This window comes from Sitodiplosis mosellana, unplaced genomic scaffold, assembly GCF_009176505.1.
Source record: "Sitodiplosis mosellana isolate CC-2019 unplaced genomic scaffold, AAFC_SMos_1.0 Smas_scaffold_18, whole genome shotgun sequence".
Lineage (NCBI taxonomy): Eukaryota > Metazoa > Arthropoda > Insecta > Diptera > Cecidomyiidae > Sitodiplosis > Sitodiplosis mosellana.
Genome location: NW_022595260.1, coordinates 828,746 through 854,950, shown reverse-complemented (window position 1 = coordinate 854,950; position 26,205 = coordinate 828,746). Strand labels below are relative to the sequence as shown.

Genomic DNA, 26,205 nt, shown 5'->3' with positions numbered 1-26,205 from the left:
TTGTTGTTTTTTGTTTATTGCTACCATTTTTCGAAACAGAATCATTTTTTTCGTTTATATGGATGGATTTAAGAATTTCGTATGAATAGACATGGAGACTAAACATACGGAGAAAAATTATTCGTACGATCCGTACGTTTAGTCTCTATATCTATTCGTACGAAATTCTGAAATTCACCGTACGAATAGCCTGTGAGGCTAAACGTAAATTTTGTAGGATTTTTATCGTACAAATAGACCGTGCCTCATTCGCATAGTGAAAATGACTAAAATGTAATTAATTCAATTAAATTATAGAATCTAATGGAATTATCGAATCATGCAAATCTGGAAATTTCGTTTACAATTTCGCAAAGAGGCAGTGTACTTAATTCAGACCAGAGAATACTATGGGATATTTTTATTCAGATAGATATATCGCATAAAATATCTGGGCGCTACGGGGTACTTCCTGGGGAAATAAGTCCGGGCTACACTGAAATAGTTCCTGATTGGTTTTCATAGGAAATAATTTCTAGAAATGATTTCCACACATTACGTAAATAGCTCCTGAAAATTGAAAATTAATGGATATAACTTCTAGAATTTATTTCTTCATTATACAAATAGTGTCCTGAGAAAATAGCATATTTACTCTATATATAGGGGAAGACGGGGCGAATCGAGGCACTTTTTTTCAAAGAATCAAAACTAAAAAAAAAAATGCAAATAATTCTGGAAAGTTTAGTATCATTTTAAAGCTAGCCTTTTTACCCAACTTTTATAGCAGAACATTTCCTGATATGACCATCGGCGCGGTCAGGTATGGCTCTCGGCGCGGAACCCTGAATTTTGTGACATCCAAAAATGGAGGGGCGAATCGCCAATGATTGAACGTGGTAAATATTGAACGCAACGCGAGAAAAATATCGAATATTTTTATGCGATATTTTTATACCATCTGATTCAGATGATCTGAATAAAAATATCCCATAGTAATCTCTGCTTCAGACGCATTGTTCAAAGAGTCAAAATAATTATGGCATTGGTTTTTTGCCGTTCAATTACGGCTATATTTCAGATACTATCGAGGGATTATACCTTTGATTGATTACGTTCGCTAAATGCGGGTGGGTTAAATGAAAATTTCAGTAAAACCAATCAATTACATATCTGTCCAGTTTCTAATAGTGAAGCGATTCCGAAACTGATGAGAAATCGAAAGCGCTACAATCAAACAATACGATAATAAGATGTTTAAACGCTCTGGTTCACATAGCAACCACAAGTTCTAATAATGTCTGTTTTGCGGCTTTATTCATGATAAATCACACTTTTGTACTCACGTTCGTGAAGGTAGTACTCGATGACATGAAAAATCGTTTCGATTTACATAGAACGCATAAATCACAGCCGCACAATTACTCAATCAATCATGTATGCCACTGCAACCTTTTCAATTTGTATATGTTGTTGCTATTGTTCGTGCTTAGTGGTTCGGTCGGAATAGTGTAGATAAACCAAATCAAAATGCAAGAAAACGAATGCAGCGAGAAGAACTAGTCGAAAAAGTCATTAAACTTGTGTTTAAATCGACCCCATGTCACAAAATCCGTTGGGATCCACTTTGGCATCGAATTACATGATTTGAAGTGATTTCCATCCATTTTTTTATGTTAAAATACTTAAAGTACCGTAAATGTTGTCACTTTTCGCCGCGGAAATGTAGATCATGTCAATAGATATTTCAACCCATTTGCATTGAAACAAGTGGAGATAAAGAGCACGACTGGCACACAAACACACAAGAATAAAAGGCAATTCGTTTGCTGCTTTATCAAGCATCCGATTTTGGAGCAAATACCTTTCGAATTTAGGAACGTCGTTAAACCAAGCAAATAGACAAAAGCGCCAAATAAACGCTTGAATAGAATTCCATTTGCATTTTAATGTGCGGCTGCTAAGCGATGCATACAAATCATAATGAACATTTAAGAAAGAAGAAGTTGACAGAACGATGAAAATGCAAAGCAAGCAGGAGATAGTGAGAGATAGGAAGAGAGAGTTTAGTCGCACGAATGTGATTTGCTTACTTTTGCTTTGCTCGTACCAAATGAATGCGATGACAACTATTTATTTGCCAGTAAAACAACCGAATTGAGTAAAATCTCGTTGTTATTTGTTTGTGAGGCGTTCCATTGTTTGCATTCAAGGAAAACAAATATCGAAATGGAAATGCCATTCAATTTTCGCCTGACATAATTTATTCAGGCGCACACCAAACTGGAGTGAAAATCTTTCGATCTTTGACTTTCAGCATTCAACAATTAGAATTAAATATTTGAGTGTATAGGCAATGAATTGGCTGTCACATCAAAAGACACAAAGAGCCACTAGAATTGGTTTTTGACTGGCATTTATGTGATATGTGTATTGTTATACTGCGGTCACATGCAATAAATGAGGTTCTCAAATCAGGTCCACTTTGCCTTTAGCTCTGGATATTAAATAATTAATATGTATGCGGTTAGATTTGTGTTTTGTAGATCATTCAATTGATGGTATTCGGTCAATGTGCGTGATGATTGGCTCTACCATTCAATATAACATGTTTCAGTGAGAATTCAATTTCTCTATGGAGAGAAAAAAAAGAATAAATGTGTCTGAAAGCATCCCAAACTTTGATCTACAATCTATTTTCGAAACACATATTCATAAGGCGATTAGTAATTTGGCGAGAACGCTTTGCATAATTTATTATGTGAATTATCAACTATGTATATAATATGATGTTTGTCGATTTTTGCATATATTTTAAACCAGTTTCTTAGGAAAATGCCTCACGCCGATGTGGATATAGTCTTTCACCCTTTCATTTTAAATGCTGCCGCTGATTGAAATACCATTCGAAAATGCTAATCAAGCGTCATCACCGATTCAAGAATCTAGCCACTTGGATTGGCTGTGAATAATTACGAGCATGGAATGCGGCTGAGCGATACATTTGCGATGGGCGCGAACAAAATCAAACGGTGTGGTTCATTCAACTGTAGCGGATTTTGTATAAAATATCTTTTACACTTGAATAAATTATTTATTTAGCTAAACTCCTGGTAAATTTAATTGCAACTTGTTAAAGTATTTGCTGTCGCGCCCAAACGTACAATTTAATCTTGTGACACCAGCAGCGAAGGTGTGCAATTAATTAGACTACTAAACAAGTTGCCAAGGCTGTTTTCGACTACCATTTTGCATTCTCCTAATTTTGTAAAATTTGTTGTTTTGATGGTGTATCGAGCGAAAATATCACATTTCAAACAACTACTTGTGTTTAAGGCCCATGTATGCTCGCGTTGCCACACTTGATGCGAAGAGAGTTTTGTGTGAATGGCTCCCATCTTTGAAAGAGTTTGCATTCAACACGTGCCAATTCGATCGTAAATTATAATGTATCTAGTCTCAAACACTTACAAAATCAATTTGTTAGCACTTTCGAATCAGAATCCCGTAAATCTAGACTCATGTAACATGCTAAAATATCGCTCGATGTAATAATAATACGGGTAACACGTTGGGCCTTTCACTCGACTACTTCGGACTAAAATTCTTCAAATATTTTCGCGATATGCATTTTTTCCTCCATTTTTTGGAATATCTAGCGGTGCGTTGCATAAGCGTAAGGCGGAGTACATAACCGGTAATAAGAGTGTAGTAAACGAATTTTCGGCTGCTGGCGGCAAGCATGCAACCAAAGATTCCATCCCATGCTACGGGTCGGTATTTGCCATTTGCATGCTATATAGCCCGTGCAGTGTTATGGCTGAGCCATAAAATCGTTGCCTATCATATAAAGTTTATGTGCATGCAGAATGGCATTCAACAAAATAGAACGATGCCCTTGATAACACAGAATAGCCTTGTGTATGTGAAAAATGGAAAGCGACGATGAATGTTGAGATAAAATCCGCACACCGCGCATCACTATCACCGAGGTTGATATCCAACGTGCTGCGATGAATCGCAAACATTTCATCAACTGATGCACACAGATAGAGCCGAAAAAGACACTTCACCAGCAATGACTTCCGCGTGTGAGTCTTCTCGACCCACTCATACACGCACGCACAACACGGATATTTATTAGACAGATAATTTTCGTTTATTTACTGGCTGGAGCACGAGCGCTGCTGGTTTTTTGTCATCTCCGATTCGAATTTCACTCGTGGCAGCGTAAAGTGTGAAGCCAAGTCAAAAAAATTGAACGGAAAACGAATTATTTGCATTTTTTTCGCTTTAAGCGCACATAAATACTACATTGGCATCAACGCTGTCGTGACTCTTTCGACCATTTTTCATCTTTTAGACTCGCATGTGTGCACAGCGATGCCGCTTTTCTGAATACTTTCATTCGGTTCTGGGCGAAATTTTCGCCGTCAAATAGTTTCCAAAATGTTTTTATCACGCGCCTCAGTCATTTATTATGACTCTATACTTTTGGGAATGCTCCCTCCTCCAAATCCAGCCTAACATATATACATATGTATAATATATGCTGTGTACAGTACACTGGTATCAGATTTAATTCTACCAACGCTATGAACTAACTTTTCAACGTAGACGTAAATCAAAAAGGCACACATCGCCATTCTGGCATTATTCATTGTGTCAAATTCTTCAATATTCAAGTTTGGTGGAGCAGAACAAAATGAACTTGACAATTTACTCATTGGCTTACACAAGTAATAATAAAAAAAGAAAAATAGATTCAATGACAGAAAATTAATTTTCAATCTGTGAGAAACTTTGCGAGAAACTTTGCGAGAAACTTTGCCAATATCATTACAATTAATCCATATTTTTTATACATCTTTCTCTTTTGGCGGTCAAATGGAATTTTGATGGTATTCGTCGCAAATCATCTGTCTTTAACCATCCAAAGACAGATGGGACATGAAAATTACGGTTAATTATTTTGACAGTATTTGATCAGACCGAAACGAACATTTTTGAAGGATGGATTCATTATTCCTATTGCGACTCGTCATTCGTTTGATATCATATTCTTTTACGTTCAATGAATTTCAATCAATGGAGCCTAAAATTAAAGACAGAAATTCTCAACAAAACTCGATAGAAATAGAAAAATACCGAAGAAAAGTATTTGGCAAAAATTTGATAGACCAATGGAAAAACTTGGAAACTTTTCCGTTATTTATTAGCTGTGAACAGCAAAAAACATCAGTAGAATCGAGACTTTATGCCAGAGAGAAAAGAAAAGAGGAAAAACTCGTCATAGATGATTTGCTTTACAATGGCATGTTCTGTTGAGATAGGAGGTAGGCTGACTTTTTTCCATCATCACATTTGGTTTCGGTGCGAAGGGGAGTAAATAAGCTGGCACGTTAGAGATATGTCACCCAATACCATTAATTTCCGTCAACTTTTTTCTCAAAAACAAACAAACGACAGACGACTTGATGGGCGCTGATTCACCTACACAGAACACACAAAAAAAGTTTTGATAACTCCCAAAGTTCATCGAAATACAAACGAGCTCAAGCGTATTGTGATCTTGTTGGACCATTTAATTTTTTGGTTTGTTTTAGGTTAGGTAAAAACCGAAAATCTATTCGCGTTTTGGTTTCAGCTGAGTCAGTTCACTTGAGCACGTGATGAGTCCCGATTTGAATTCGAAACATCTGGTTATTCAGATCACGCTCAAGCAAAAAAGTACATTTCTTCGTAGGTTGATGGGCTTGTTTCGCCAGTAATAGAGTGGACCTGGTTCAATTAGTGTCGTTTTCGTTTACCCAATTGGAACGCCTTCAATGATTTTGCAATCTTTTATAGGTTTTTCTTGCACACCAAAGCATCGGATCAAAGAGTGGTTACACGAGATAATACCTCGTACCCAATAACGAATAAAAAAAGTTTGATAGACTTACAGAGGTCGACGTCAGCAAGCCATCATCATTTCTCTTCCATCATATGGCATACCCATCGGCATAGAAAAAATATTTTAAATGAATAGAAAAAAGATATTGTTTTTCTGTTCGAATACAAGGCTAAAAGAAAGTACTTCAATCTGATTTTTTTCCGCTTCATCAGAAGAAAACTCTGCATCGAGTTCTGTTCTTTATTATTTATTTATCCCCATGAAACATCAAAATTGCACCCCTTTCATACGTAATCTAATGAATGTTGGAACGAGTTAACTACGAAATTGAGTGCATTGTTATAATAAGTCATGGCGACTCAATTGAAATTGCACGCGAGAGGTCGTGAGGGATTAAAAATGGTGTCGTCACCCAACCAATGGCAATTCTATTATCCGTTGTTGTGTTGCGGTGTTGACCAGCACTTGCAAAAAATACGATGCAAAAAATCCCTATATCCGTTTTTTGCACCATTTAGATTATACATTGTTTACTGCACTTGTACGACTCGCTGGTGTGCAGTTTTACGTTGCGGATTAAATGGTTGTTGCAGTATAATGCGATTGTACATCATGGCAGCTCAGGTGAATAAAGCCGGTGGAAAATCCTCGATGCCGTTAGATTTTCAATTTCAACTTTTTTTTGAATACATGCCATGGATAAAACTGATCCTTAAATTAGATTTTCATTTCATGGTGCTGAACGAGAGAAAAAAAGGGGTGGTATTAGCTTTCGCATTAATAAGTTTTCAGCACCTCGAGTGTTGTTTTGCTTCATTTTTGTCTCATCGAAAATATAAAATCCAAAACAATTGCCAGGAGATCAAAAATAACCTCACCACAAAAAGGAGCACAAATAAAAACAAAATGTGATAAAAATAAATATTGAGACTAGAACTTTTTGCACTAACATGTCGTGCATGACAACCGAAACCAACGGATTTCAACGGTGGCTTCTGCTCTGGATGTTGTTTATCAAACAACAAAGTGGCATTTTTACCACACGCTCACGACACGTAATTTGTTCGCCCGTCTCCCTGATCAGAATCAGTGCTCTTCTATTCTAAATAATACGTGTGCATTTTGTGGCTTTATTCAAAATTGTCGGCAAAAGATGAAAAACCACCTGACACTTCTTCGCCGGTCGACATCATAGAAACATCGATAAAATATTACCAAATTAGTAAACATACACACCTCGATCCTCGAAAATATGCAAATGTTGGAATATGAATTGAGAATAAGTTGCTCGAGTTGCACAAAATGTTGAAGGGGTGTTCAATGCTAACATTGTTATATCAAACAGAGGGAAACATAGAAAGAGAGAGAGAGAGGAATCATCCCCCGGTATTCGTTCGTTCTATTCATAAATTACATTAGATCCATGTGGTCGCAAAAAGCAACCATCGATTTGCATTTTTCACTCTTTCCCCCCTGATCCAAACAACGAACATACCAGTTTGCTCCATTGTTAAATCCAACGCCATTTCATTAGCTTGTTATTACAACGAGGATAGTTCATTATTATCAACTCGTTCGTTGGTTGGAACGTTCATTCGTTCGCTTGTTCGATGGCTGTGCAGCAGCTCAAAGCAGGGGTCGTTTCATTGTGTGCAAGTGTGTGTATTCGTTTTAATTGGATTTATATTGTGAGTTTGTTTGCCGTTGTTTTTAACTCTCATTTAGACCGATCCAGACAGTCGTTTATACACATGTAGCTGGGTGTAAATCGAATGCCAACGCTGAAAAATAATAGCTGCTTCAACACTTGAAGGAAGAGGCACTTTGTGTTTGTATTTTATCAACACAATCCACATTTATAAATGCAGCAAAAGATTCGAAAATTCGAAATGCACATTTGAATTTTTGATTTCGCTCTCCCTTGAAGTTCAATCACGAAACCGAACAAAGGCGCTCCATAGTTCATTCGTTTATTTGGTCTTTCGGAAAATATTTTCCCTTAAATCCATTTTCCCTTAAATCCGTACAAGGTGCTTAAAAGTAAAAAAAACACATCGATGACAAATCTGCAGCTGTTTATTGAATTTTTCATGGGAAGAAAATTTTTCTTTTATCTCTATTGAAATTTAATAAAAATCATTTCATTTCCTCATGCCACGCCTCGCCGAGCTTCTTCAAACGGTGAAAAATAAATGTAGATAAAATAATTCTGCACTAAAAGCACCTTTGAATTTTGAATTCAGTGTTGATTTTTCGTGGCAACACTGTTTGATGTATCGCCAATGAGAGCTCGGAGAAAGTGAACCGGCACTGGATTTTAATAGGAAAGTGTGCTACTGATTTATAGTGTTGACTTTGAGAAATGAACCGAAAACTGGAATGAATAATTTTACGAAATAGCCGCTTAGCGTGCACCACTTTCTTTCATGTGCGCAGCGCAAACGTCGCCCAGCATCTTTCGGTGAAACGTTTATAAATTATTCACCGGAAGCGTTTCCATTATATTGCTGAGCGAGTGTGGCCATGCCCATGCCGTGCGCTTGTCTGTGGAATGGAGTCGTGTTTTGGTGGTTTCCAATTTGTCGCTTAACAAAAGAATATCGACTGAATATAAGAACTTACCTTATAGATGTTGTCTACCAACTTTATTACTTCGTCTGTTTCCATGGTTGAAATCTTGTCGGCTCTCTTATTTCCGCGTCCTTTGACAAACACACAGACTCACAAATACACTAGCTAATTACCGATTTAAAAAATCTCGGATGAACCTCACGCAGAAGCACTGCAACTGTTACGAGACAATGACACGGCAATATTTAACGGCGTCAGATAAAATAATCGCGTTCGGGAATGAGAGTTGAATTTCAATGCTGTAGCAATTTATCAGACGTTACTTTTTGGGTGTGGAAATGAGTTTCAATTTCGACGCTTATCACACCGTACAAAACATAAACTTATCAATTTTGTCCTTTCACTGACTTCGCTCTTTCGCTTCTTGGTCTCCTCTGACTTCTTATTCTACCTGATGAAACTTATCGTCTTAATTCACTCACACTAGAGACAAATGATTTTCACTTGCATTGAAATACAAAGCCGAAAGAAGCTGTACGATTCTATAGACGAAAATACTTTTACGCTACAATAGATATGACACTGAATCACTCCTACCACTGAGCGAAGCAACTGTAAATATCGAAAGGATATGTGGAATTGTTTTTATTCTGCCTGCTGTTGTGCTTAAGCTCTTAAGATGTTTGTTGTACTTCTTTGTGTCATCGGATTTCTCTTCACTTCATAAATGATGCAATCAAGACTATTTTTGCACATTCGTTCAATCCAACTTATGCTTGATGCAGTCACTTCTGTTCACAACCAACTCGCTTTGTAGTCTCGCTTTTCATCTATTTTCTTAACGTCGAATGAATATTGTTTCGCCGAAGGTAAAATTCTAGCACAGAATATCAGTTGCTTACTCCAAAATTGGCTCGTACAATGTATAAAATAATATCGAGTGTACACGAGAGATGGTGACGCTGCTTTCTTTATAACATCTCTCCGGCATTTACTACTTCACTTCCAATTTCTCGACACTCAGTTCAAATGGTTTCACACTGAAAAGACACAAAATAGATATAAAAGGATATTATCGAATTGAAATCAATAACATTTCGGATTAATAAATAGCCAACTAAATTAAATTCCATGGATTACGGTATGAGTTGTCAAATAAATAGCATTTTTTTCTCCTTATTCACGTAGGATTTTCTCTTTGATTCCATTATTTTTATATTTTCATTCAGTTACGATATGATTTAATTCGCATCGGATATTGTTCCATAGCTGAATAGATACGCTTTTATTTTTTCATTCTTGGCAATAAACTGTACGTTGAAGAAACACGCCATGACATCATTTTTATGAGGACAATTAAAATTCCTTAGAATAATGTGAATTTTTCTACAGATACTGAAGTTCTTGTCTAATGTCTATTAAACTATTTTACTGAAATAATCGATTTAGATGGAATTTTTATATTTTAAACTAGGGGCTAACCACGGTTTTAAAAATAACCAATAATGACCGACTTTAACATTTTTTATCATTTAAACAAATAAATTCCGATATGATCACATTTTGGTCGATTTTGCCCGATTTTTGCAGTAATTTTTTCGCTTTAACGAATGCATACTGTTCTAGAAGCGGGTTTTTTTGCATCCTCAGGATCGTTCAGAACTGCTCCCGATTCTGGAAGTGGGTTTTGGTGGATCTTCAGGATGGGCCAGACTGGGTTTGACAATGCCCTGGCCCATCCTGTGGATCCACTTCCAGAACCGGGAGCAGTACTAAACGATCCTGAGGATCCACCAAAACCCACTTCCAGCATTTTTGAATCGGTAATGACGTCAGCACATCAAACGTTTATAGTCGATATTAAACGATAAAATTCAATATATACAGTTTTTTCTCAATTTTTTCAATTTTTTACGGATGTCATTAGAATTGGGCGATAAAAACAGATTTAAAAAAAAAATTCCGTGGTTTGCCCCTAGATTTTAAATCATTGGATTCTCAGAACATTGCGATAAAATTATCGCAAAACTGTTATTAGCCTTGAATCAAGAAATTGGAAACGAAACGCCTTCGTTCCGCTGCAAATGACAGTTGGTTATCGTCTGTAATTGTGATAAAAATCATGTATTCCGCATCATCTGGCATCAATGAATAGTCGAGGGTGAATGCCATCGAAATGGCAAACATCGCCGTAGCTACACACACACATTGACTGAGTGAATTTACGGGACGATTCAAATTAATTGATATCGAAAAACTCGAATGACTATACTTTCCATCATATGGCATAATTCGTAAAACTTTTTGTCCGTGGCATTCATTGAAATTATATGCATTTTTGCTGCCAATGATTCTTCGATAACAGAAACGAAGGCAGGCATTGCAGTGAAGCGGAACCGGCAGTTGCAAACAGCTAGAACAAACAAAATCATTAGGAAAAACTTTCTCAATTAGAGCCGGCTGTCTCTCTATTGGTCTGTTTGCTTTTGTTCCATTCGAATTCGAATTCGAATCAAAGCAAGAAAATAAAAATACAGCAGCTAAAAAACCATTCCTAAATCGATATAGAGACTATCTGTATATCGTTGCATTGGCCAACATTTCATTTATCTCGATGTTCGTAATTGTGGCAAATTTATGCGAAAAACATTGGCAAGCGCTCAGAATAAAACGAAATACAGAAAAACGCATGTTTTATCCGGTGACTGTTCGAAATGAAAACATTCCAAAATGCAGAATTCAATATTTCAATGAATGGCGCAGCAAAAACAAACGCTCCATAAATTGTGCTCGTACTTGTGTCATTTTTTCTGTGCAAAACCAATCGCAATATCACTGTGAGTTGCCGACCACTTGTGCCGTGTAAATGTATGCCGACAAACGATGAAAAACACTGTATTGCTTTGTATAACAAGTGAATAGAAAAAAAAAACAAAATGAAAAGGATTAGAGTGTATCTTTGGTTTGTTTTGTTCTCGTCTGTGTGAAATTGGCATTTGACATGTCTGTAATTCAATTGCAGCGTTTTCATTATGATAAAATACAAACAAAGTGCAATTTCCATTCGACCGTTGACTTTGATGCAGACTATATTAGCCATTTTTTTCATCTCGTCGATTTGGTTCACCGCTCAGTTTCTATTTCATTTTTGTTTCTGTAGTCGGACAACGTTTGAATGGAAGTTCACTTTTCAATGTAAACTTTCGTTGCAGCTGAATTGTGTCATAAATCTTATTGCTGCATCTGCAATCAAGCAGAAAAATTGGTTCATTCGGCTCCATTGTATGCGAACAATCAGAGTAAGACTGCGTTGCATTCGCGTATGCGTCAAGTGTAAATTCTTAACCATTGTCAGTTTATTTTCCCCAAGGTTTCTTTTTGTTTGATTTTAATGTATAATAATAAATCAACCATCGAAAACAGGCAATGTGTGGTAGAAACAATAATATGTGCACAATGATCTGAGCTAATTAACCTTTACCTGATAAATCTCAAAGATTAATTTATATTCAAAGTCTAGCTACTATTGCCTATGGAAATATTTATCATTCAAAAGAGTGTCATTGAATGACCTTTCGAATGATTATCAGTAGTTAAGACAAAAGCATTTTGTAAATCTTCAATTTGAAATCACATTTCTTTAAAGAAAAAAAATATTTGACTTTACCCTTTACGAACTGTTCGCGAGCACATTGTTTCTCGAAAGGTTAATACCGACAAATCCTCTCACAAGTCTTTCGTCGCAATGAAATTGGTCTTATCTCTTGATATTTCAACATACACAAAATCGTACTCTTACTGCATATGCAAAACTCTTGAACATATCGGTTACAACATGCAGCAATGATTGCTTGAATTTATTATTAGTATGCGGTCGTCGTTTGACGTTTGATAACATTCTCATTGGAAAATTGGAACCGCAGCATATCTCCAGTTTGCTTTTCATATCATATATAACACATCTCACACAGTGTGACTCTTGGTGAAAGATTGGTTTGCCCTATCTGCATATGCCAACGAATGGTTTGCGGTAAATTATGTGCGCACAGCATCTATGTATGTGTTGATAACTTATTTAACTAATTCTTCCTTATCATTTCATCGTCATAATGCTATTTTCATGCATATTTTGCATGTGTTGATAGACAATTGGAATGAATCATCTCATTCAACCAAACAAAACAATAAACAAATAACCGAATCACAATTTGTGATGATGAGGTTTTCGCTTATTATACTGATGTCATTCAACATCCATTCCATTGTAACTTTAAATCTCTCGCACGTTTCCTTGCGTTTCAATCCAATCCAATCCAATCGATAGAGGTCATGCATATTTTGCCCTTTGGCTCAGAAAATATTGACCAATAAAATTTTGCCCGCAAATCTGAATGAAAATCTGAGAAACAAAACTTCGCTTAGAAATGATGAAGTTTCAAAATATTTAAATTGATTACATTATTAGATAATGGCATTTTGCATTTGCTGAGAACGAGATCAAACTTCAAATGAATTGATTGGATCTTAAAGGAATCATAGAAAAATGCTGATTTCGGTCGGTAAGTGTTTTGAATCGTATGGCGCCGAACAGTAATCAATTCGAATATAGCAGGAGCATAATAACACAAAATCGTATCTCATAAATTCAATTTAATGATATTTCTATTCTCGAAAAATATATATTACATTTTATTGTGTTGGGAATTTAACTGCGTGCAAGCTTTGTTATATTGTGAATAATGCCAAAATGACTTGAAGGAAAAAGCGGAAAAAGAACACGAAATTGAGAGTGAAACAACATCAGTGAAGCAGATTCAATGCATAATTCAGATTCTGTCGGCGTTGGACACACACACAGAGAGAGAGAGAAAGAGAGAGAGAGAGAGGGGGGGATAGAAAACATGAATGTGTTTAGGAAAAGTGGCGAACAAAGAAAAATGAGCCATCGATGTGGGACTCGAAATCGATCTGCTCGCACGCACTCATAAATACTGTGCTTGGCTGAAGGCAATAAAAAACTTTTTACACAGTGTGTATGTTTCGCATCGTAGTATATCGTACCGCTTCTTTGCATATCATTGTATTTCCATGGCCTTTTTTTCGGTGTTTATGTGGAAATATTGGTAACAAAATAAAGTCGGCAAACAATCAACAATAGTAGTGCAATATGTCTGGACGTGAGGATAGTGTTCCATATCTATATATGCCGTCTTGTGAAGTTATTTATATGGGATTCTTCGCATTTCTTTGCATCGCAAGTGATACATGGGTCAAGTCGACTAAGATCCTCTTCTCCATTGTCTTTGCAGAAAAAGAGGGAAAAATGTGAAAATATGGTTGCCCACGAATTTGAATATAGATCGGTTCCAATTTCTGTTTGTGTTTATTCTCAAACTCTCTCTTGTCGGTTGAGGTGATTCTGATCTAGATAAATCTGCACCGCTTCTTGAAAATTGTATTTAGGAACTTGGCTTAAACCTTTTCGAACAATCCCCTTTTCCAAGTCATATTCCAATTTTTTCGTGTTTAACGATGGGAACACAGAGGCTCCAATAATACGACTATTAGTTGAATAAAACATCAATGTTGGATGTTGTTGTTGTTAGCGTTTGGCTGGAACATACCGTTAAAAGGGTTGGAAAAAAAATGTTTGAAGTGTTTTTACAAGATGTTTTTAAAACCTGTCCAATATTTATTATCGAAATAAATCAATCTCTAGTAACGACCTGTTTGAAAACACTCAAATCGCATAAACATTCGCATTCGGTCGTGCATGAATACTTTCAATATTTCTATGGTTTTTCGTTCTGTCGTAATATTTTTGGGGTGAGTTTATACGATTCCAAGCCCTTTGGCTGATAACCACAAACACGACATGAACTTTGGATCACTTGTAAATCGTTCATTGAAAGTCTGCTAACAATTTGTTTCGCTTGTCAAATGCACGGCACGTGTCAAGCATTTCATATACATTCATTCCATCATAATCACATCAATAATCACCGATTACAATAATTGGTATGCGACACATGCATAAATGCATTATTATTATCGATTAAATCCGTGTGTAATTCGTTTATTGTATGTATTTTTCATGAGCGCTCATTATGAATTTCCGTTGGACTGCTGTCAAAGAAGTATTTTATCTCAGTGGATTAATTATCAGTAGATGGCCGTTGGCGTGTATATTTTATGAATCGCATTTGATCCAAATTTAATTAAAATTATTTCAATATTTTTGATGCTAATGAAAAATGAACGCAAATCACTAGCTTTTCCTATTCGTTTGAAATATTCAGTCCCATCACATTTATTAATCAAGTTCACCGAATTGCAACGAAATCAACCAACATGTAAAATAACCTGAGGGCATTTGCCGCAAAAATTGTTATATAGCAATATTGGAACGTTGTGTATTTGCAAAACATTCAATTAGAATTGGTGACCGCGTGTAATTCGTTTACCACAAATATTATAAAACCAATCGATAAATTTAAAACAAACCAAATAAATTTTGCTGATGGAATCATATGCGACTGTTTTTACTTGCAAAATTATTACCGAATTGAGAGCACGATTGTTGGACATAATTTGCAAAACCGCTGCGGTATTTGCGATAAAGCTGATATCTGCGAATGGTCAGTGTTTTAATAGTCGTTCGTTAAACATGCTTATTAGAAGCACTCTCGCTGCTTGCACGCCCACTCAATTGTGTTTCGACGTATTTCCATGATAAACATTCAATGTATGCAGTTCGATGTGTTATCTTGCTATGCTTTGATGTGGTTGCATGCTCATTCACTTCTCACCAACGGCTCAAATGATCTTTTTGACATTAATATACCAAACAAATTTGCTAATTCACCATTGATTGCATTTCACTTCGCATTTTGATAATACATTTTGTTATTTGCGAATTGGTCATACTCGAATTATTTGGCAGCTTTATCTTAAATGAAATGTGAATCAGGTTTAAATGTTACGGCATTTATATGGATCACACATAGAATATTTACGCGGTGGTCGACTATTTATGCACTGTACACGTGTGGTGGTTTTTGTGATTGTTGAATTTTTTCATGGTGGGCGAATAATTTTAATGTTACCCAAAATCATTTTATATTCGGTTAAATGATCCATACGCGACATATCCATTCGTATATGTATAATATTAACTTGGTATGAAAGAATCACACGCTGTTGTCACACAAAATCCACGTACATCGATGCAATATATGAACACAAACAATAATTTCATTTTATGCATTTATGCAATTAAATTAAATGTTTTCAATATTCACTTCATTTTTTTCCACATTCAAATTTGGGAAGGGGTCTGGTTCTATTAAATTTGTGCGGTGAAAAATATTTTAAAGTTATTAAATGATGCTATTTATATGATAAAAGCTGGTATTTGTGCCGATGATTTTCGCCGGTGCACCATTCACTCCACATTCAAATTAAAAATGAATTTGTTTTTGCCAAAAATTGCTATATTTATTGACATACTATTCAGTGATTCGCCCAAAATTATGCACCAGCTCATTAATTTGGTAATAAACGACGTTCTGTGCAAGTATCAAGTAGAACAATTACATTGAAAAAACTTTCAAAATATCACGTGAAAGCATCAAAACATTTAATCACCTTTTTCTGGTCAAAAATAGACACCAAATATTTCGCATATTTCATAAATAAATTAACCTTCAAACCGTGAAATGGGCACTGTGTGCCCAAAACCAACTTTGAATGTTTAAAACTTAATTATTTCTTATCATAAATTAATGAAATAACTATGGTTCGATTTGTTGAACATTTGACTACAAAAATTAGGTTAACATACCCACATACGCGCACTAGCTTACCACATATGCGCGTAAACATGTGTGATGCGCTATACGTGAAATGGGTGCCTGGGTGCCCATATACACTTTTCGACAAATTGCGTATAAAATTTAATGTGGGAACTATGAAATATGCATCATTGGAAAGATCTTGAATAGTACATGTAATTTGAACTATAAAACATCAAAATCGATCATCATTTTATTAAAATATGGCCATTTTATCAATTTTGGCCAAAAAGTTCCAACGACCAAATATTGGCCAAATGCCGGCCTATTTTGAAGTTTTATATCAAAAATGGAATCTACTTTTCAAGACCTTTCTAGTGATATACATAACTTTTTGATCCAACCTGCCATTCAAAATCTCAATTTTTGACGTCAAAATCGGCCATAGTGGAATTTGTATGTATATGTTTTTGCCTTCATTTTTGTGAAGAGATCAACATTGCAATCTCCACTTTATTAAAAAAAAATCCAAAAAACTTGCTGTTGTCTTTCATATTTCGATTTTTTATGACTTTTATCACATTTCAAAGTGATTTTCATACTTTTCCGATCAATAAATACTGAAATATTTACATTTAAAAATAAAAATTCAAGAAAAAACTGACATTCCCCTTTAAAATGCATTATGGGCACTCAGGCACCGGTTTCACGAACAACGTTAGAAAATAGGTTTCACGGTTTGAAGGTTAATGACACAAATAGTCTCTTTTTGTTCTAGTTGTAATAAAGTAACCATAATTTTAATGAACAGTATATGCAGAAAAAATGAAATGTAATGATGCGTAACCTATTGAATGAAAAACGCACAACAATTTTAAAATGCAGAAAATATTATGTGCATTTATTCGGCTAATAAAAAATTATATGCGTGCGATGTTCATGGAGAGTGCATTTTTTACATTTTACCTTTTGTTGACTCTCATTTTGAATGGCGTTACCATGTCAACTGGCAAAATAATTGCATTATAATTTATTCCTATAGTTATGGAACAGACGAATATAATTCCAGATTATCTTGATCGGCTTTATGTCCAATGAATTTATGCCCGGCATATGAACATGCTAGTAGAATAATTCAAATTATTTTTTTGAACAAGAAATAAGAATAGCATACGATCCGCCAGCTCAAGTCACATAAATGAACTGACTCCATAGCATCAGCAAAATAAAATCGTGCTGAACATGAGTGAGTAGTTCCTATTGTATATTTTCTGTTGTGTGAATTTTTGACCAAGTCATTTTATTCCAAGCCATAGTGAAAAAGTTCTTTCAATTCTATTGTTTAACGAAAAGCCGAAAGATCATTTTGGAGTTTTTTCTCAGCTCAACAAATGAATTACATCAAATTATTACTTTATTCACCGAAAAAGTATCAACTTAGGTGAGCAAGCTGAGCATATTCGATGAAAACTCACTTAACTTCATAGGCACTAATCTAATATTTATATGGATTTGATACGATTTAATATAGAAATGGAACAAAACCATACGCAAAAATGGATTAATTTAGTATGTATGGTGCTGCAGCACAAACTTTTGTACAAATTCCGTCGCAAGGAGAATTTAGTATCTACCGATGAGGGAATAATTCACAGCAGATGAATAAGGATTGAAATAAAATGGCGATGCTATTGTCATTTGATCGGTGATTATGTGTGTAGCTATTTTTCGCTGAAAGTGATATGATTGCGTTTTGCAGCGGAATTATACCGCAACCATGTCAGACGAATGCGTGCAAATATGTGTGCGCTTTGGTTATTAAACTATGGGTATTTTGCATCACGATGAGATTTTGTGTAATTCACGACTGTTGGGTGTGCGGCTCGTTTATGGTGTTCGTAATATAATACCATTGATCCACTTCGAGAGTGGAATTCATAGAAAATGAAAACATTGAGTACCGACAAAAGAAAACGATATAATGACCACTTGTATACACATTTATTTATCATCTCATTAAAACCGATGCACACAATCGCTTGTATCGCAAGTTCACCACATCTCACCCGACGGCTTTTGTGCTGGCATGAATGTGAACGGCAATAATAACAGCGTGTATGTGTGTTAAAATAGGATATTTTCTATCTCACAGCCATCGCCATTGTTCTCTGCGTCGCAAACGCATCTTTTTTCTGTTGTGCGGTTGGGTCTGAGGTGAAGTCAATGTGTAACTTAGAGATTAGAATGGTGTGGATAAGAGTGTTTTGTGTTAACACCAGCACTTTTTGCTTGCATATTTCGATGTGCATGGTTACAGGGGCGTCATGACACCATCCATTATCAATGTTAAACCATCGAACCGAAAACCAGCATCATCGAATCACCACTCTATGACAAAACGAAAAATACACATTCTGATGAAAATCAGCTGATAAAGGAAGTGACGTGCAACATAAAATGTAATGGCATCTTTGCTTGCCTCCATCGGAGACTAACGATAGCATGTATGCGACCAAGAAAATCGATATCAACATCGAAGTTTCGATTTTTGATTAGGGCAATTCACTGGAAAAAGCTTTGAAGTGAACTGAAGATTGCAGTCGTTTGAAAGCGATACGAACAACCACGTCAAATGTTCACTTTAAATGTATTCAAGTGTCCATGTCCACAATAATGACTCAATGGGCATTCGAAAAGATAAACGAAACGGCTATACCGTTAGCTATACAGCTGATACGAGTTCTGTTTTTAATTTCGCCGCTCGGTCTTAAGTATCAATTTGCTAATTTTGAACGGCTTTACAGTTGGCTTTTTCACAAAACCTCGCGTAATTTATGGATAATAGAATACTGAGAAAAGTTTCGCTTTTGAAATATCTTTTTCAATTTAAAGTTTGATTGCGACCAAAAGAGAAAAGCCGCACAGAATCCGACAACACATAGAAAAGAAGCAGAGAATGTGTACGAGATATCGAAAGAGATGGGCGAAGAGCGAGTACAAAGTACATCTAAAACCAAACCAAAAAAAAAACGCTAATTCGACCAAATTACCGAATGCTTAAGCAAGATGAATTTTAATGATGATAGCTATTGAGTGGTCGGTTCGGCCACGATCAGCTTTGCGCTAAGTCGAATCTAGGGGCTTTTTACTCTTTTTCATATATGCGATTTGTACGGATAAACGCGCATAGATTGTGTGCCACAGTGAAGTGTGCCGAATTTTCCACATAGTCACGAATATTACGCATAGAAGCGAATACGCGTGCACATAATGACGCCACGATGCGATTTAAGACGTATCAACACAATGTCAACATTCTATTGTATCGTTAAGGTTCGTTCGAACAATATTTGACATCAACAATTTCTGTCTTTAATATTTATCAAATCTCTTGCTAATGAGATTGTTCTTATTTGATGAAAATTGAATTTAAATATAACACAAAATTAAAATAAAATAGCAAAGAATAAGAATGAAAACGAAAATCAAAATGTTATAGTATACAAATATTGAAGTAAAACCGCCGATAGTTTTGGTAGATATAAAAATCATTGAAAAAATAAGTGCGACGATTCATTATACTTGGAAATAGCATCTGGATTATAAATAATAAAAAAATCCATATGTACAAATCTATGGGTGAGATTGAGAGTGGAGTATGTTTTTTCTTCGATTTATATTTCTGAAAAGGCGAGTATGTTTTCTGATGATTCTGTTGGCGTTAAAGTAGAGTATGTTGTAGTACCGTCTAGCCTCCGCGGTCTTCATGGTTTTCGCGCAACTGATAAAAGATAACAACATGGTGTCTTCGGCAAAGTTGTAGTACTTGAGGTCTTCTATAACTAAGCTGAAGACAGTTATCTCTTATCTCTCATCAGTTGCGCGCAAATCGCGCACATAAAAAAGCAAATTTTATGTAGAACTTTTTTTTTCTTATCATTTTTCGCGCTTTTCGCGGAACTGATAAAAGATAAGAGATAACTGTCTTCAGCTTAGTTATAGAAGACCTCGAGTGCTACAACTTTGCCGAAGACACCAAGTTGTTATCTCTTATCAGTTCCGCGGAAACCGTGGAAAACCGCGAGGACGCGCTAAAAACGAACATACTCGCTTTTAACCATTTTTAAGTCGACAGAAACTTGCTCTTCTCTTTCGTAACAAAGTCAATCAAACATACACTACTCCCAATCTCACCCATAGAAATGATTGAAGTTAACAAAAATGATCAGCAAAAAATGTGAGCCGATATAAGTACAAATCAAAGTATTTCTTGAATTTTTACATGAAAAAAGTCGTTGCAATTTTGAATTCAAAATAGTCGATATTGTGGCGTGTGACCAATCAGAGAAGGAAACATTTTAGTAGGATTCATGCGAAATTATTCGCAGTATGAATGGTCTATGTGCAGTATTCGGACATCGAATGTGTGCACTTCTAACGAATAGGCACCGCATAATACGCATAGTACGAAGAAATCGGCACATACTATGAGTTGAAGCGCATATTCTTCGCATAAAACGAATTTTTTTCGAGTTATATGCCCCTAGAGTCGAATAGACTAGACTCAAAACCCAATAAAAATAAAATCAACTTAATTTTACTTGCTTTTTCGCACATTTTGATGAATGACGAGAACCAGTTTCCATTCATAAGGGATTCTCATACAACGAACCGATGATAATTCTTAAACAAAATTGGCAAATTGAATTAAAACTACAATTCCTCAAGTTTTCTTTTGTGTCGCATCAAATTAAGCAAATACCAAATTGAGCATCAAAAGCAATAATTTTATTATACTTGGCACATATACATTTTTTTCGCTATAAAGAAAAGAAAATTCGTTTCACTTTGCATGATGCTTATAAAGCGAATATTGCAGCGAACAAGAGATTAAAAGGACGTGTACCCACAAATTGGATGAGAAAATTGAAAAAGCAATGCGGTAAAAAAAAACTTGTACGCTTTTATGACTATTTAAGTAGAATTGTGAAGAATGACACAAACTGTGGCTGGCTGTCGTTTGCTTAAGGCTCTAGAATCTTAAAGACTTTTCACATTGTTATTTTTTGGCTTGCTTTCATTCTTTCCTTACCCCAGTTCTTATACTTGCTTATTATTGCTTTTATGATCTCATATGTTATCATTCTCCTCTTCAGCTGTGTGTGCATTGCTCAAAAATTCTTTTCATGTTCCACATTTTGTTGGCACGAACAAGGGAACAGGATGTCATTTGAAGAGTCAAAAATCGATTCAGAGCCGACGAGAAAGCGAGCGGCATATTGGATTCAAGGGTCGATGAACTCCGTCACATGAATGGAAATAATAAGACTTTTTTTTATCGGTTCCTTCGCATGATACTTCTATTTGACAAGCTCCAAACCAAAGCGTATCTTTTCCGGCCATTCGCCCATGTATTCGAATTAAAGTTCAGCCAAACCAAACGTATTCAAGCGTCTGAAGTATTTATATGTTTCGACACTGCGGTTGGTGTTATCGATAATACCTTGCTAATCTCGTTTTTGTTCAGTTCCAGTTTCATTTTCAGTTGGAACGATGCTTTCTAGAACCATTGAATGGGTGCTTGCAACACTCCACTAAAAGTTTAAGCAAACGCTGAATTTTACGAGCGTTTTTTTGCGTTTAGTGGTCGGTTGTGCGTGTATGTGGGAGAGGTTTGTAATAGGATAAAATTGCGTACCATAGATAATAATGCTCTTTTTTGCTCTCACTCTCCTCTGACACATTACTCTTCTACGGACGATGCGCACTCGATGGCATCGTTTGGGGCCGAAATGTATGTTTAACTGGCAAACATCGCATAAATATTCATTTCGCGCCGTTATTTATAGCCTGTACAGTGTACGGTTTTTTTTCATATTCGTGAATGCCGGAAAAGATAATTTGGTCTGCGTGAAATTGGTCGATTCAGTTCGATGGTACAGCAGCGAGAGATGCTGAGTCTCTGTAGAGTGTTCTATCGCAGCAAAACATATTAAATGCCTTTTTATTTACATCTGAAATGGGCGAGGTGGAGGTGAGATATTGCTTAGCCAGTACGAGAATAACGAATTTTATTGCCACCATCAACGACTCGATGAATATCGATTAACGACACAGCTAGCGCAGAATGTATTATTGAGAGAAATGTATGAATTTCTGGGTCAAATTCAATAGCATAGCAAAAGCATTTGTCATTCAGGTTTCCAGCATAATAATTACACCAAGGAGGGTATGTCCAATGATGGTACTAGAGTACTGCATGTTCCTAATAAGTCTGAAAATGCCAACATTATTTGAAAAAGCAACACGCTTCATCGATATAAATTTGAGCACGGACCATTCATTGAAATTGTAAATTTTTATAATTTGCAATTTGCCGAAACTCACCATCATTGGTGACAACATGGACAATTTCCATTTAAATGAAACGAACCGAGGTATCAAAATCATTCGAATCAGATGCATTTGTTATGGGCTTGTAGCCGACAGTCGATTCAAGAGTAACCATTGAAAAATGATGGTATTGTTGTACGACTAATTTTACATTGAAAACAGCGTGGAACATTGAACTGAACTTTTGTACCTGTAACTCTTTAACAAATACATAATACATTCGATTGAGTGAGAAAGCACAACAACCAGATTCGATTCACTTCAATAAATTGTACATCGAACTAGACATCGAACTGATATCAAATTGCGTGAAGAGACTCTGACCAAAATTCAAATGGTGAATGGTTTTTTTCAAATGGTGAATTGATGCTTGAAATTCGAACGTTTTGTACAAAATGTGTAGCTTTGAATATAGAATATTTTCAGGTATATCAGTGTAGAAAAACTTGATGTTGATTTATACGTATTCAAAATCAGACGTGAAAACAGAACACTTCACAGCAGATTTGCACATGGTGAAGTTCAGTCATTTGAATATGTTCGCATTAGGTCACATATCAAATGTATATAAAGAATTTAAAGAGATCAGCATGCTGTAAGTTTGAAAAAATTGTTTGAACAAAAGGCAATGTCGAAAGCGAAAAATAGTTCCATTTGTAGACGAAAAAATCTCAGATGGCAGAGAAAAAAGTATGGCTCATTGGGTATGGAAAAACATCCATATGTAATAAGAATCACGGCACAAGAGCAAAATCGTTGCGCAATTGTTTTGATTCGTTAAATCAAATATGGAAAGAACGTTGATTATGTTCGGTGAAAACGTGCGAATATTGGTTCGAATATCTAAAGATTTCTGTTTGTCGCCCAATTCTTTCAAGATAAAGTAAATTGCTTTAAAATTGACGTACCGTTCGTTGCAAAACTCAAGCAAATCATTGTTATTACTTTGCTATATGACATTTCATTTATTGAATTGGTTTGTTATTGTGCATTTCATTCGAATCATGTCTGTGCAGCGATAGAGTGGGAACAGAGTTTCAGCGTTGCATAGAGGCAATGTGTAAAACAGAGGAATTTTTATTGGTATCCAAACCGGTTTTTGTTTCAGCTATTTTTAGTGTCAGTCCGTCGTATACATGAAATGGGTTGTTGATCCAGCGCTTGTAGATAATTGAGTGAATGGTTTATTGAATTGAATTCTGTTTAGCTACACCAAAAACAATACTTTCATTTGTCTTGCCGTCGTTTGTAATTTTCTTGAGTTTTGTTTGGTTTTAGCGATTGGAAATTCGCTTTTTGGAATCGTAAATACACTTCAAAGTCAAATATTTACCCAAATGAAACTAAACGTGATTTGAAATATTCAACTGATAATTTGCATAGCCAAAATATGAACTTTTCCATAAGTTTTAAGTTATTTTCGAACAGAAAATGTCTGAAAACAAGTGAAGATGAATCCATTTTATCTCATGAAAGTATACGATTATCGACGAATACCGTTGCTGACCACATGATTGGAATTTACGTCATTCAAAACATTCGAAAGAGAAAAAAAATCGTGCTTTGCAACGAGATTAAGCTAAAAGTGTGTCGTATAAGTCACGGTTTTTATGTGTCAACATTCACAACGTGCAATTCGAAAAAACTACAAGAAATCGAAGTGTTCGCTTTAATTATAAATTTAATGATTTGACGTTTTTGTATTTTAAGTTTTTTCTTCTTTATTTCGAATTTTGTCTTCATAACAAAATGCGGTGCGAATGTATAAAAAAAGGCATGAGTATCGATTTCAAAACCGTCCATATTTTGCACAATTTCATATCCGTTCACGTAGTTTTCATTTTGTATTGTCAACAACAGCTTGATTGTGTTTGGATTTGCTTGACGCTGCATTTCATTTTTGAAATCTCGAAAACTATAAGAAATCAAGCCTGAAGTGCAAAGCCATTTGGAAACACAACAACAGATCTCTGATTGCAGTTTGTGTTTTCATAAATTTTCGAGCATCAGATTATATCGAAAACGATCAAGTGATAAGAAAAGATTCGTCTCACTGAAAATGTAGATTGAAGCGTGAGGCAAAACAACAGTCAACAGTTGTTATTTTATTTTGCTTTGGTGTTCATTAAAAGTTTACCCTTTTTACTTGATTGCTAAGAGGTTCGTGCAAAAATTTCTGTTTAATTGACTGCAACGTTTAAGATAGCTGAATTGAGCACGTTCTTATCTCTGTCCATCCTTACTCGCTAGCACTCGAGCGTAATTAATTTTGGACAAAAATTCCAGTGATTATTTTCAATTTAACAACTTTTCCAGTAAAAATAAATGAGCAAGAAGACTTTGAGACAGGTGATTATTATTTTAATCCTCTCATCAGTTCTTTTGTTGGTTTTCCAGAAAATTGATGGATATAAACGCAACTATTATATAGAAGAGTTCAACGCCAGGGATCAATAGATTGAAATTACCGTGTAAATTGTTTCCATTCTCTACATTTTAAAACAAATTAAAAGTCTGAATAAATACGTTCGCATCAGTTGCACGCCAGACATACAGATGAAAGAGGAAAAACATGTAAAATGTTTAGCTCGTTCATAAATTGTTTGTAATTTTGTAAATTTGCAAATCGATAAATCTATGGATTCACTTCATTGAATTTTTCGACGAACACGCACATACATGTGGGAGATTGTAGTTAAGGATTTTTTTTGCAATTGTCATAGTTGGTTCAAGAAGAGAAATACGGTTCGCTTTCAAGGTTAGCAAAATTTCTTGAAAGAATCTTCTGTAATCAAGAAGCATGACATATGTTCACTGTTCGTCGAACAATGCGTTAATCACAGCGCTGAAAGCAAAATATATAGAATTGCAGACGAGAACATTGAGACGATATGAATGCGGTGGAACACGTGCAACATTTCCGCTTGAAAACTCACCAAGAAAACAGAAATGAATATTCTAATTAATGCATAAGTTTGCAGTAGCTTGAGACTATTATCAGCCTTGGCAGACGGGAAAAAAACACCAACTTTCCATTACAATAACTACCGACCAGCCAAAAATTGCTCATACGGAAAAAATTGAATCATCGCAGCGAAAAATTCACCGCACTTACAGAATGAAATCAATTTATATTGCAACGATAAAGTTCCAACTCGAGAGAATGCATTCCATACAATCGACTGCATTTAAATCCATTCATTGAGTTGAATATATTTAAAACATTTCACATGAAAGTGATTCAATCATTGTCTAACTCGATGACTGACTAGTTTTTTTGAATGTTCCAGTGCTGAAACAATAAATGCCTGGCGATATGAAAATGCATGAAAATCGTCTGTCAACTGGAGACCAGTTCAGTTGAACTGGCTACATCTAGCATATTGAGTTCAGTCGAGAGAAAAGTATCCATAAAATATTCGTTTAGCAAAATTTGAATATTGGTGCGAGTTGAAGCGTGATGAATGCAAGAAGAAGAGAAAAGAATGAACGTCATAAAGCATATTGCAGTCAAAAAATGTTCACATAAAACTTTATATGGTTTAATAATATCCACTGAAGCAGAATGCAAAA

At 35.5% G+C, this 26,205-nt stretch overlaps 1 protein-coding gene across 3 annotated transcripts in view; it reads right to left on the bottom strand.

The window, feature by feature from the left end:
• The window catches only part of LOC129568401 (uncharacterized), a 109,081-nt gene that overhangs the window by 20,040 nt on the left and 62,836 nt on the right, over positions 1–26,205 (bottom strand). For 2 of the 3 annotated variants that reach the window (XM_055446211.1, XM_055446213.1), the window contains exon 3: positions 8,498–9,486. In XM_055446211.1, the coding sequence (XP_055302186.1) occupies positions 8,498–8,542 (45 nt within the window). In that variant the 5' untranslated portion in view covers positions 8,543–9,486. Of the gene's footprint in view, positions 1–5,924; positions 7,856–8,497; positions 9,487–26,205 lie in introns of those variants that run through there. The other variant, XM_055446214.1, reaches the window with a different exon arrangement.